The 14,498-nt window shown below is 42.2% G+C and overlaps 1 protein-coding gene across 3 annotated transcripts; it reads right to left on the bottom strand.

Moving 5' to 3' along the window:
* Positions 1-7,426: 7,426 nt before the first annotated feature.
* Positions 7,427-14,075, bottom strand: RPL6 (ribosomal protein L6). Of its 3 annotated transcripts, none has more exons than XM_007468585.1 (7): positions 14,023-14,075; positions 12,855-13,079; positions 12,666-12,764; positions 10,687-10,830; positions 10,072-10,120; positions 8,630-8,814; positions 7,427-7,606 (listed from the first exon to the last, which is right to left on the bottom strand). In XM_007468585.1, the coding sequence occupies exons 2-7, from the start codon at positions 13,077-13,079 to the stop codon at positions 7,454-7,456; spliced, it is 855 nt and encodes a 284-aa protein (XP_007468647.1). In that variant the 5' UTR covers positions 14,023-14,075; the 3' UTR covers positions 7,427-7,453. The 3 variants fall into 3 exon arrangements, with proteins under 3 accessions (XP_007468647.1, XP_007468646.1, XP_007468648.1); XM_007468584.1 differs by having other exon boundaries at positions 13,847-14,069; XM_007468586.1 differs by lacking the exon at positions 14,023-14,075 and adding an exon at positions 13,929-13,970.
* Between the last annotated feature and the right edge of the window lie 423 nt (positions 14,076-14,498).

Genomic DNA, 14,498 nt, shown 5'->3' with positions numbered 1-14,498 from the left:
AAAAACACTGAGGTTGGTGGGCAAATACCAGAAGCTAGGAGAGAAGGATAGAATACATTCTCATTCGGAGCCTCTGGAAGGCATCAACGCTGCTGACACCCTAAGGCTGGACTTCCAGTCTCCTGAACTGTGAGACAATGGATTTCTGTTGTTTTAAGCCACCCAGTTTGTCGTAGTTTGTTACTGCAGCCTTAGGAAGCAAATACAGGGTCTTTCCCAGACTTCCCATCAGAGCAGGTGGAGTAAATTTCCCTGCCCCATAAAGCTGGGCTTGGCCTTGTGACATGCTTTGGTCTATGGCATTTTAGCAGACGTGATATGAGCAGAGGTCAAATATTCTTGTTCAGTTTGGCAGCTGTCAAGAAAAGCACACACTCCGGGAGCTGCCGGTCCCAGAACTGGACATGTGGGGAGGCCTGAGCCACCAGCCTGGAGCCAAGCCCTGCAGATCTCATCCTTGAAGAAGAGCCAACCCACAGACCCTGGAGGGGTCCACTACATGCTTGTTATTATCAGCCACTGAGTTTTTAACCCTAAGTCCCTAGTGCCTGGCATGGTGCTTAAAGTAGCTGCTTTGTAAAGGCTTCTTAGTGCTAAATGACTTTGAAGGTGCCTTACAAAAAAAGTTCACACATGAATTCACAATGTTGTATCACCTTTTGCAGCCACTACAGGCCCCCTCTGCTCCCACCCCTCATCTGCTTCTTTACCTCACCTCAAGCCAATGTCAATCTTGATCAAAGAAAGTCACCCTGGCTTCTTTCCAGTTCTTTTACCACTTGTACAACTGTGCCTACTCCGGGCCTTTGCACATGCTGTTCCCTGGCCAGATTGCACTTCCCACCTGTTTCACTTGGCAAACTCCTATTCATCCTTCAGGTCTCAGCTACCTCATAGGGAAATTTCTTGGCTCCCCCAAACATGACAAATCCTCCAGTTTCTCAATCTCTTTGCACACTATACTTTTTCTTAGTTGTACCTATCTTAACTGCAATTAAATAATTATTAATAAAAATTTAGATGCCTGTCTCTTTTGTTAGACTGTATACATTAAATGTATTTTTAAATATATTAAATACTTATTATTTAATCAAATACTTATATATTAATTAATGCTTATATATTTAAATACATATGTATTAAATATTGCATATTAAACTCTTTTTTACATTTTTTTAATGACTTTCTCATATTTTTTACTTATTTGTTTTTTGGCCACGCTGTGGGTACCATGCAGCATGTGGGATCCTAGTACCCTGACCAGGGATCGAACCTGCACCCCCTGCAGTGGGAGTTCAGAGTCTTAACCACTGCACCACTGGGGAAGTCCTTATATTAAATTCTTAATGCCACTGAACTATATACTTAAAATGTTTAAAATGGTACATTTTGTTATATATAATTTACCACAATAAAACAATTCTAAAAAAAAAGTATATATTTTGCTTAGCAAATAGGACCACATCATTTGCCATTATTAGCATATTATCTGAAAGGTAAATGAATAAGCAGCAAAATTAGGATTCAAATCCAAGTCCATTGGATCCCCAAAGCTATAACTTTAACCTCTACACCATTTTCAATTGACCTGCACTCAATGAATATTTTTTGAATGAATTATTCCACACCCTATTTTCCCAAAGAAATTCCAATTTTATACTTGTACAATCTATGGGGAAATTCAGAACATGGTTGCCTTTCCTTACATGTATTTTCCACTTTGACACTGTCTTTATTTTGAATTATATACATGGAGGGTAGCACTGGGGTCTGTTCAACACTTAGAGCTTCTAGGGGACTTCCCTGGCAGTTCAGTGGTTAAGACTGCACTTCCAGTGCGGGGGGCGTGGATTGGATCCCTGGTCCGGGAACTAAGATCCCACAAGCCTCAAGGTGTGGCCAAAAAGCAAACAAACCAACCACTTAGAGCTTCTAAAGGTGAGAATCAGGCCTTGGAATAGAGCAGGAACCCTCCCCAAACCCTTGTAATCAGAGCTTGGCAGGTGGTGTAGGCTAAATAATAGTGCCGAAGTATGTCCCTGTCCTAATCCTGCAAATTTGTGGATATTATCAATACTTTATATGGCAAAAGGTACTTGGCAGATGTGATTAAGTTAAAGACCTGATAAAAATATATTTGGTCTTTGTCCTGGGTTCCTGACACAGAGCTCCTAAAGCCCATGAAATTTTCCTGAGTGATGGGAGCGTCTTTTGTTATTCATAAGGAGCTCTTTTTAAAAATTTATTTTTTTTTGGCTGCGTTGGGTCCTTTGCCGCGCGCGGGCTTTCTCTAGTTGCGGCGAGTGGGGGCTTCTCAATGCGGTGGCTTCTCGTGGAGCATGGGTCTAGGTGCGTGGGATTCAGCAGTTGTGGCACATGGGCTCAGGAGTTGTGGCTCTCGGGCTCTAGAGAGCAGACTCAGTAGTTGTGACGCATGGGCTTAGTTGCTTCGCGGCATGTGGGATCTTCCCAGACCAGGGCTCGAACCTGTGTACCCTGCACTGGCAGGCAGATTCTTAACCACTGCACCACCAGGGAAGCCCCAGGAGCTCTTTTTGATCACACCTGACTTTATGTTAATGAGGTGACTTAGGGTAGGGACCCCTAGCTGGCCACCAGAAAGACCAAGGGATTAGAAGGTTGGAAATTTCAGCCCTATCCAGACTTAAGGAAAAGTGGGGAAGGGGTGGTAGTGCTGGTGATTAAGCTCCATAAATACTTGAACCAAGATTTGATGAGCTTCTTGCTTGGTGAACACATCAAGAGGTGCTGGGAGTGTGGTGCACCCAGAGAGGGTGGTAAGGCACCACCCTTACCTTGCCCAATTTCTCTCTTCCATTTGGCTGTTCCTGAGTTGTATCCTTTATAGCAAACTGGTGAATGAATATGTGTTTCTCTGAGTTCTGTGAGCCATTATAGACAATTATCAAACCTGAGGAGGGAGTCGTGGGAACCCTCCATTTGTAGCCAAGTCAGACAGAAGTGTGGGTAACCTGGGGACCCAGTACTTGTAATTGGCATCATGTGACAGGCAGTCTTGTGGGACTGAGCCCTTAACTTTTGGGGTCCATGCTAACTCCGGGTAGGTAGCATCAGAATTGAATTGTAGGACATTCAGTTGGTATCTGCAGAGAACTGGAGAATTGCTTGGTGTGGAAAACCCACACATTTTGGTGTCAGAAGTATTTGAGTGGAGAAACTGATCTTCACAGGGAGATACCCTGAATTATCCAGTTGGGATGTAATCACAATGGTCTTTATAAGAGAGATCTAGGATCAGAGGAAGAAGGTGATGTGAAGACAGAAGCATTTGCACTGGTGTACCTAGGAGGAAGGGATCGCAAGTCAAGGGGCATGGGTGGCCACTCACTACCAACAGCTTGACATTAGCCCACTGAAACTGATTTTGGACTTCTGACCTCCAGAACTGTAAGAGAATATATCTGTGATGCTTTAAGCCACAGAGTTTGTGGTAATTTGTTACAGCAGCAACAGGAAAACTAAACAAGAGGTATTTGGATGCTAAGGAAGTAGGATCTCAGGCATGAGGTTTCCAGCTTTGTCCGCAACAAGCAGTCCTGCCCTAAGCATTGCACAGATGCGCCAGAGCTGTAGGAAGCAGGTGGACTGGAAAGGAGGACATCTCAAAGGTAGAGATTTGGATTCCACCTCTGGAACCTTGCTTGCTAAGGGACTAGTGCAGTGGTTCTAAGTATGATCTGGGAATCCTTAGCATCCCTGAGATTCTTAAAATGAACCCATGAAGTGAAATCCATTTACCATGCTGCTACTAAGACATTGTCTTTTCACTTTCATTCTCTCATGAGTGTAGAGTTTCCTGAGGCTGCAGGACATAATATGTGATAATGCAACAGACTGAACATAGAAGCACATATGAGAAGCCAGCTGTCTTCTATTAAGCCAGACATTAAGCAATTTGCAAAAATGTAAAACAATGCCATTCTTCTCATTTTTGTTTTGGAAAATGTTTTTCACAAAAACATTGCATTAACATGGAATGGTCTGATGTCATTTAAAAACAAATCTTTTAATAATTATTTGGTCTTGATATGGTAAGTATCAATAGACATAACCCACATAAATAAAAAATTCTTTCATATCTTTAATAATTTAAGACTGTAAAGGGCTCCTGAGACCAAAAAAAGTTGAGAACCACTGCTTAATGTACAGAAAATTTCTTGTGGCCATTTTTACAATCTACCACATATATATAATCTTTTTTACCAAAATGATACTATGTACTTTACACTTTTTTTTGTATATTTGTGATTATTTCTTCAAGATTCCTAGAAGTGGAGTCTTGATACATAAAGTTGCTGTCTTGAATATTCTGCCCATCTGTATTCCACAAGCAGTTCATGAATGTTCATTTCAACAAATCTTCAACAACATGAAGTGTTAAAATATATTTTGCTAATCTTAATAGGTAAAATCAGTATCATTTTAAATGTACATTTCTTTACTAGGGAAACTAGATCTTTTTCCGTAAATACTAGCAATATATGTCTTATTTTGTGAATTGCCTTTTTGTCTATCAAGATTTTAGTCTTTTTCTTACCAATCTGAATTTTTAACAATTTATATTTTGTGGGTATCAATCTTGTCATTTTCTTTTTTTCTTGTGGGGGGCGGAAAGGGATTTTTTTTTTTTTGTTTGGGGGGGGGGGGGGGGGGGGGGGCTGCACCACACAGCTTGTGGTATCTTAGTTTCTTGACCAGGGACCGAACCTGTGCCCCTTGCAGTGGAAGCTCGGCATCTTAACAGCTGGACCCCAGAGAAGTCCCTTCACAACAGTTCTTATGCAGTTACTTCACTCTTTGTAACACTACATCATACTCCAACATATGGATGTAAACTACTGATCCCCTACTGATGGAACCTTTGCTGCTGCAATGAACATCCTTGCATATACCTAAGAACTGGGGTAAATCTGCACAAACAGAACCTATTTTTCAACACCCTGAAGGTAGCTCTAGCCCTAAGCTCACAGACACTGATAAATCACAATACCTTTTCTTTATCATAATATATCTGTCAAGTGGACCAGATGCTTGCATTGGCCTGAGCCATGTTTCCTTGCTCCTGGGTAACCTACTTGACAAGTCAAATTATCATTACTATTTAGTAGGCACCAGTCACATGGTGGGAAGGGCAGTTCAACATACAGGGTGTGCAAAAGCTCTGAAGCAGGCAAGACAGCCCAATCTGAGGAACTAAAAGAAACTTAATATGTTGAGGGGCAGAGTAAAAATGAGTCGACTGGAGAAATGGGCCCATCAGAGGACTCGTGGCCATAACTTTGGAGCCAAAAGAGTGATAAGGAGCCACTTAAAGGGCTTTAGTCAGAAGTGATGTTGGAGTTTGTTTCAAAAAATGCATCAGAACTTATCACTATATACCTATCAGTACAAACCTACTGGAACCGTTAGAATTAACAAAGACAATCATGGGAATGTCATGTACAGCATGATGACTATTGTTAATAACACTATATTGTATATTTGAAAGTCATTAAGAATAGATCTTAAAAGTTCTAAAAGTTCTCATCACAAGAAAAAAAAATTTATAACTATGTATGGTGATGGGTGTCAAGTAGACTTGTGATCATTTTGCAATATATACAAATAACAAATCATGCTGTACACTAAAACTAACTTGTCAATTATACCTCAATTAAAAAAAAAAAACCACCCGAAAATAGCCAGTGCTGAGAAGGAAGTGGAATAATTGGAACTGTTAACACATTGCTGGTGGGATACAAAATAGGTTTGAAACTTTCTTACAAAGTTAAACTACACAACCCAGCCAATCCTACTTGTAAGTATTCTAACCCAAGAGAAATGGAAACATATGTCCACACAAAACCCTGTATGTGAATGTTAATAGTGGCTTTATTCATAATCTCCAATAATTATAAACCCAAATATCTTTCAATGGGTATTATTTTAGAATAAAGAGTGACACACTGATACAATAGAATGCTGACAAAAAGAACTACTGAACCATTAATGTGAACAAATGTCACAGATATTATGCCACAAAACATATTACATGATGTTCTGGAAAAGACAAAACTAGAAAAACAAAAATTTTATCAGTGGTTACTAGGAGTGGAAACTGACTTTTGGAAGGAACTTTGGTGGTGCTTCCCAAACTGCAGAGGCCACAGCACTGCACACACAAAACATCAATTTTACCAAATGTAAATTATCAATAAAATAACTTTAAAAACCCATGTCTAATGACACATCATTTTAGGGAGCCTGTAGGGTAACGGGCACTCTTATACATGAGTATAAATTGGTACAACCTCCATGGAGGGCAGTTTGGCATCACCTACCAAAACTGCCTAAATCCTGACTCAGCAAAAATCTACTGCTTACCTGATGCTTGGTCATCTGTGTGCACACATTAAGTTACTCACTACATCGCACTCTGTGACCCAGCACTTTCTGAAAGTTTGCTTTAACCAAAAGAACTTCATTTGTACCTGTCTTTGTTAACTGGAAAAAAATCAAGATTTTCACTTTTATGAAAAGAGGCAAAGGGGGAAAACAGCGGTTTTGGTTTGCAGAGAGCCACTAGAGACAGCAGCATGTCTGGGCAGTGGGAGTGGCACCGCCAAGCTCCTTCCCTGGTATTACACTCTGGCATCTCAGCATCCAGAGCCATCACTTTGAACTGTGAGCATCTGTGTTTTATCCCATTTTATGCCTCTGTTAGCAAGATGTGTCATAAGGTAATTTCTTTACTTTATGCCATTTTGGCATACAAAAGGTTTCAGAAGCATACTCTACTTTTGGATAGCAGGGGAAACCTGTATAATTACAAATGATGGAAACCCAAATATCCATAGAATGCACTACTACACTATGCAGCAGTAAAGATGGACACTTCCTATGGAATAATCAAATTCATTTGTTATCTATATAACAGCATGTACTGCACATGGGGTTTTTGGTTAAAAACGAGGAAAGGTAAATAATTATACTAATTTGTTGTGTATGCTTTAAGAAACTAGATACACAAGAAGCTAATAGTAATGACTATGGAGAGGGGCTGAATTGGGCAGAAATGGATGTTAAGTCATGGAAAGGGAGCAAAGTTTGTGGCCTGAGAGCCCACACTTGTTTCTTATCCATGTACCGTTAGTACTGACCTGTTCAGTGATGGCTGCGGAAATGCCACGACTTTGTATTGGTAGGTGCCGGGTGAAAAAGCTGAGAAGACACTTAGGAAGCTAAGGATGTTGATCCAAAGAGGGGATTCCACTGCAGCTGATAGCACTCCCCTCCAATCCCACTCCTCTTAGTAGAGGCTAACATCCCATCAAGTTGGCTGAGCCATACCACACCTTCAGGCAGATTAAAAAAAGAAAAAAGACACAAAGGAAATGGACCCAATTATTTAATTAGGTTCTTTGTAAGAAGTTTAGAACACTACTTTGTGAGGATAAATTCCGTTTGTAAGAGCGAACACAGAGCGGAGGTAGCCCTGGAGCTGAGGAACAGCTTTGATTCTTCGCAGAATTTGTGAGTCCACAGCTTTCTGATCAATCTTCCGCTGCTCTGTAATCTCGTATTTCTAAAGAAAAAGAAAAATCATTAAAAAAAAATGGGCACAAGTACCAAACTCCACATTAACTAAGAAATCCTACATCACAAGTACTCAATCCCAGGAATATTTAGAAGGCAATTTTAAAAAATTAATTATTTTTATTTTCGGTTGTGTTTAGGTCTTCGTTGCTGCACACAGGCCTTCTCTAGTTGTGGCGAGCGGGGGCTACTCTTCGTTGTGGTGCGCGGGCTTCTCATTGTGGTGGCTTCTCTTGTTGCAGAACACGGGCTTAGCTGCTCCGCAGCATGTGGGATCTTCCTGGACCAGGGCTCGAATCTGTGTCTCTTGCATTGGCAGGTGGATTCTTAACCACTGTGCCACAAGGGAAGTCCCTAGAAGTCAACTTTGATAATTCTTTCCTTGGAGGGCTGTGAAATACAACCTATTTTTAACATAATAATAGCAACTCTTGGGCTTCCCTGGTGGCGCAGTGGTTAAGAATCCACCTGCCAATGCAGGGGACACGGATTCAAGCCCTGGTCAGGGAAGATCCCACATGCCGTGGAGCAACTAAGGCCATGAGACACAACTACTGAGCCTGTGCTCCAGAGCCCATGCTCTGCAACAAGAGAAGCCACCACAATGAGAATCCCACGCACCACAACAAAGAGTAGCCCCCGCTCGGCACAACCAGAGAAAAGCCCATGCACAGCAATGACGACCCAATGCAGCCAAAAATAAAATAATTTAAAAAATACTAATAACAGCAACTCTTATCCTTTTGTCTACTTTAATACCCAAAGGATAAATGATCGTAAATTCCCAACAGAACAGTAGTTCATGGAGTTTCACTAAAACCTCAGGATTCTGAGTTGAGCTCCTAGCTGCCATTCAGAACTACTGAATTCAGCAGAATCTGGAAAAATATTATTTCCCAGATAGTCCTCATTATTTACAGCTTTTCTTTTTCCAACAATTCTTAACCTTGTTTATTTTCACTCCCAAGTAGGAGAGCCAGAGCTATTAGAGGCAAAGACAGAAATAGCTTACCTCTCTCTCTGTGTCGAAGATCTCACCTTCCTGGTGCCTGGGCTTACGCAGTTTCTTCTTCTTGAAGTAAGCATCAGTGAGATGTTCTGGGATTTTCACACCACTGATATCAATTTTGGTGGAAGTGGCAATGACAAATTTCTGGTGTGTTCTCCGCAGAGGAACTCGATTGAGGGACAGAGGCCCTAAGGGGGGAAATATAGTGAGGGGAAAGGGGATACAAAGATTTAAGAACTGACTGGATTTGTTTTTTTGTTTTTTTTTTTTTTTTGCGGTACGCGGGCCCCTCACTGTTCTGGCCTCTCCTGTTGCGAAGCACAGGCGCCGGACGCGCAGGCTCAGTGGCCATGACTCACGGGCCCAGCCGCTCCACGGCATGTGGGATCTTCCCAGACCGGGGCACGAACCCGTGTCCCCTGCATCGGCAGGCGGACTCTCAACCACTGTGCCACCAGGGAAGCCCCAAGAACTGACTGGATTTGAAGAAACCTGTTGAAGTTCTAACTTTTCTCTGGATCCAAAGAAATTCCAAACTGCTTTCTACTGTCAGCATCAAGGCTTTTTTCAAGATCTTAGTTTGTCCAAGCTTCCCCCCACCCTCAAATTTTAAAGTTACCCAGATTAGGAGAGAGCACAGTCACTTATACAGGTTGGTCAAAAATCACTGGTCCTTGAGGACAAATTTAAACTGAGCACTGTTTTTTGGAGTAAACAGTTCACTTTTCCCCTATCCAGGAACTCCATCCTGGTGCCAAGTGGCAGACCAATTACAAGTCTTATGAAGGATGCACTCCTAGGAGTTAGTAGCCAACCATTCTGCATTTTAGGTGGCAGTTATACCTGGTGATATGTTGCCACGCAAACTTTAAACCTGCTTCCTCAGAACTCCCGTGTACATAAGGCAATGAAATAGGGCAAGGAATCTCATGACACTGAAACTTCTATTTAGGTGGGAGCAAAGTGTATACTTCAAGCATTTAAAAACACATGCTTCAGGACTTCCCCGGTGGTCCAGTGGGTAAGACTCTGCGCTTCCAATGCAGGAGTAACGGGTTCGTTCCCTGGTCGGGGAACTAGATCCCACAAGCATGCCAAAACTAATGATCCTGCATGCCACAATGAAGATCCCACATGCCACAGCTAAGACCAGGCACACCCAAAATAAATATTAAAAAAAAAATTTTTTTTAAATAAAAATACAACCTTCAAAACAGTAAATCCCAAGGGTTTTCATCACAAAGAAAAAAGTTTTTTCTTTTATCTAAATGCAAAGATGGATATTGAACCTACTGCAGTAATTATTTCACAATATATGTAAATCAAACCATCATGTTGTACACCTTAAACTCGCAAGAGTGATGCATATAAATTATTTCTCAGTAAAACTGAAGGTGGGGAGACCTGCAACTTTCAGAGTATATTAAATCCAAGGATTTTCTTACCAGTCACAAGTAGCAAGCCACTGCTCAGCTGCTTCAGGAAAATGACCCTCTGTAGATTAAAAAGAAATGCTAGATGGTTCCACAAATTAGAAACTGACTTCTGAATTAATCAAATCACAGGTTCCTAAATTTGGTAAAAAAGGAAATTTCTATATATGCATATGTACAGCAGTTCTGGAAGTAATGTACCAAACTAATAACAGGGGTGACTCTAGGATACGAGCAGTACTTTTGTGTGCTTGATTTTTAATGAGCAGCCACTACTTTTAACATTAAAAAAAAACTAGTACCCTTTAACTCAGTAATTCTATCCCTGCAAATCTATCCTAAGAAGTTAACTCAAGTACATAAACATTTCTGGGTACAGGGACATCTGAATCACTTGTAACAAGTAGTATTACCAACGACAGGAATTGGTAATAAGTTATTGTCTATTATTGACTAAACATGTTCTGATAGTGACTGGGTTGCTGGTTTTGTTATGGATCACTCTCACCTCTCCCACAGAACCTCTTGCTACTAACTGCAGTTAACACAGGTAAACAAATCCTATCCAGAGAGCAAATTTATTAGGATCAAGTACTCCAGGTACCTCAAGTGTCATGCTCTGCTCACCTTGCCTCTGTGGCGCCCAGTGAGGATAATCAGAATGGTTCCAGGAGTGATGCTAGCACGCAGTCTTCTCACATGCTTACTGAAGGGTTTTTTGCCGTGACTCAACAGCTTTCGAGGCACATCTTCAGTAGGATAATACCTAGGCTGGAGAGAGCCCAGATGTCCAACTTATTTAAATAATCTAATCAAGTCAGTAGAGCTGGTTGTGAGGTCAGTGAAACCTCCACTACAGTCCTGTAGTTACTTGAAACACTTTATTCACACTACTTCATTTTCGCTTCTAATGTTTTAAGGGTAAAAAGATCAACGCTGCTTCAATAGCTTTACATGCAAAACACAGGGTGGAATCCATCTAACTGAAGGAGCTGTGTCCAATCAAAGAGGGAAAGCATCAAGCAAGTTACCTTTGTAAATTTGGAATAAACCAAACTTTAGAGATTACATGGCAAGCTATCATTATACACTGTTGTGTAGCATTGATTCTCAAGCTTTTCTGGGGTCCCTACTTCTCCAGAAACACATGCCTGACACAATTTTGTATGTTGTGTAAAAAGGCGTGGCTTGTTTTCCAACTCAAATTAAGTGTTCATATGCTTGACATTAACATGCATCACTTCCATCTTATCCACAAAGAATAAATTGTATAAAACCATAGACATTAGTTTATATCAAGACTGCCAGTTCATTTATTGTAAAAATAAGACCCCACACAGGGCTCCCCTGGTGGCACAGTGGTTAAGAATCCGCCTGCCAATGCAGGGGACACGGGTTCGAGCCCTGGTCTGGGAAGATCCCACATGCTGCGGAGCAACTAAGCCTGAGCGCCCCAACTATTGAGTCTGCGCTCTAGGGCCCGCGAGCCGCAACTACTGAGCCTATGAGCCACAACTACTGAAGCCCCCGCGCCTTGCGCCTGTGCTCCACAGAGAAGCCCCTGCAAAGCAACCAAGAGTAGCCCCCTCTCTCTGCCACTAGAGAAAGCCCGTGCGCAGCAACGAAGACCCAATGCAGCCAAAAATAAATAAATTAATAAATTAATTTTTTAAAAAGACCCCACACAAAGACTTTTTCGCTTATGACAAGTAACTCAAAATAATCTATTTCTAACTATCATTTTAGTGGACGGTCTTCCTTTTACCACAAACATTAATACCTAATAGAAAAATCAGCTCACAAAACCCGTGACAAGAAGAAATCAAAGCGCCATTTTCCCTCTGGTGCAGTAATATTCAACTGTGAAGAGTGTAATACATCTGGAATAGTCCCGTAATGGAAATCACAGAGCAAACCTTTACTTTTCACAGAGAAAACGCTGGGTCTTGTGCATGGTAAAGAGGGGCCAAGAAACACCCACTCTAGTGGACAAACGTTCTACAGGTTTAGGCGCATCCTAGGCTCTACTATGGTAAGTCTCACAACAACCCTGTGAGTCAAAACTTTATTCCCATTTTACAAGAAACAAAAGCACAGAAAAGTAACTCTACTTAGGAACAGTAAATAAAAAAGCGAAGTTGCAAACCCAGAACTATCCTCCATTAATAATCCTCTGGTAAGCATACACTTCTAAAACCTGAGCACACACACAAAAATCCTCACAGGAGGGCTTCCCTGGTGGCACAGGGGTTAAAAATCACCTGCTAATTCAGGGGACACGGGTTTGAGACCTGGCCGGGGAAGATGCCACATGCCACGCCACGGAGCAACTAAGCCCGTGCGCCACAACTACTGAGCCTGTGCTCTACAGCTCACGAGCCACAACTACTGAAGCCCGTGTGCCTAGAGCCCGTGCTCCACACCAAGAGAAGCCATCGCAATGAGAAGCCCGCGCACCGCAACGAAGAGCAGTCCCTGCTCACCGCAACTAGAGAAAGCCTGAGCGCAGCAACCAAGACCGAACGTAGCCACAAAAAAAAAAAAAAACTCTCACAGGATTCAAGCTTCAACTAAACACCCAAATTACAATCTCCTCCGAATCTTACCATTTTGCGAAGTTTAACCACCCGGGTACCACCATTCTTGTCACCACCAACCGGTTTTGTGACAGTAGCAAGAACCTTCACCTTCTTTTTCTTTTCAACCTAGTAGGACACAAACGCATCAAAAAGTCAGAGGCAGACAAACATTTTAATGTTAAGATATAATGCTCAGGGCTTCCCCTCATCCCTTACCTTGGATTTAGCTGCTGAATACTTCCTCTTGTACAAGGCCTTTCTGGAATACATAGCCGATCGGGAATATCTGCCAATTCCTCTGACCAGGACAGGGTTTCGGCTGCAGTGGGGCTTCCCCTTCTTAACCTGCTTCACCTTTTTAACCTTGCCACCAGCATCAGCCTTCTTGGCTTCAGGTTTTTTCTCCTTAGTATCTGGCTTCTCAGGCTTTTCACCCGCCATCTACCAATACATGTATTTTTTAAAAAGACATTTCACCAATTATCTCATAGCTATACATCGACAGGCCTCCCAGACTGCAAGTCCTCGTCCTCCTTCTCCATCCTTTACATCCCTCCCACTATAAGATACAGGCCTTCCTCCAAATCGCCACACATCTGCAACAATATCCATAAATGGTTAACTTTTGGGTTGTCTCCCCAATACAGTATAACCTTCTTGACGATGTGAATATATCTCACAACTATTATTTGTTTGCTACATATATTTAGAGGTCAAAAGTCCCTATTCCATTATTTGTTTTACGAATTAGAAATCCTAGACTTAGCTTTAACAATCTCCACAGCCAGGAAGCAGCGAGGCTGCAACCTGAAACCGTTTGCTTTCAGGACTTTTGCTCTTATCAGACTGTCTCACTCAAGAAATTCCGTTTAGGAGGCGAAGACACACACACACACACAAATGGCCCAAACTCAGGCCAAACTGAAAAAAAGCGAAGCCCAGCAGGCGACTTCCGGCCGCGGACTTGGGGAGACGGGAAAAGTTGCATTTGTCCTCAGTCTCAAATCCACAACGTGGCGGAGACAAGCTCGGCGTCGTCTTTTGGAACCCAGGTCCGGAATTCAGAGCGCGCGCCGCCGCCCTTGTCCCTGCGGCCCGCTACGAATCCCTGGAGGGGCCCTGTTTCCCAAGCCCGAGAGGGTGGCGAGCAACCGGAGCCCCGGAGCCTCTGCAGCATTCCACCTCACACTGTTCGTGCCCCACAGCACCCTCTTCGTGCCCCACCATAAACCCAAGCGAGAGAAATGAAGCGTCTGAGAGGCCTCCCAAATGGCCCTGAGCGTGTCCGACCCCTGCAGTTGTCGACTTGATACCCTCCTGGTTAAGATGGCGAAGGATTGTGATCCTAAAATCGAGTATTGCAGAGAGGCCACGCCATTCTTACCTCGCAAGCTGGGAGAAAGAACTAAGGCATCGGCTTCCGGTCTATAAGCAATCACGGGAGGTGTCGTCTCACTTCCTTCCGGGTCAGGGGCCTCATGGGAAATGTAGTTTTTCTTCGTTCGTACTGTATACAGAGCTAATTTTCTCAATAGGAGGCGAAAGCGGAGAACTTTTTCTGAAAATGCTTCATTTTATAGACCAATAGAATTCTCAAAGTACTTTTGGGAACCGGCATAAAGTTGAAACTTTTTATATTTGCTTACCTGTGCTATACAATAGGAAAAAAGCTAGAATTTAAGATGAATAAAATATATTCCTGTTCTGAAGAACACACATTCTAGGGAAAAGCAAACAGGTAAATTAATAATTGTAAGTTATTTCTTCTGGGAGATTTAGGAAAGTTTTTCACCAGAGTTTGTTTTTGTGTTGGATTTGGAAGAATAGATACAAATTTGGCAGATGAAAGTGGCAATTGGA

The sequence above is a fragment of the Lipotes vexillifer genome, unplaced genomic scaffold (genome assembly GCF_000442215.2).
Source record: "Lipotes vexillifer unplaced genomic scaffold, Lipotes_vexillifer_v1.1 scaffold573, whole genome shotgun sequence".
Lineage (NCBI taxonomy): Eukaryota > Metazoa > Chordata > Mammalia > Artiodactyla > Lipotidae > Lipotes > Lipotes vexillifer.
Note: the sequence above shows the minus strand (reverse complement) of the source record. Positions and strands in the feature narration are given on the sequence as shown.

Coding starts and splice junctions, on each gene's coding strand:
- RPL6 (XM_007468585.1), bottom strand. CDS start 13,079: ATGGCGGGTGAAAAGCCTGAGAAGCCAGATACTAAGGAGAAAAAACCT. Junction 10,831..12,665: donor TGGTTAAACTTCGCAAAATG/GTAAGATTCGGA, acceptor GGCTCTCTCCAG/CCTAGGTATTATCCTACTGA. Junction 10,121..10,686: donor CTGGGCGCCACAGAGGCAAG/GTGAGCAGAGCA, acceptor TTTAATCTACAG/AGGGTCATTTTCCTGAAGCA.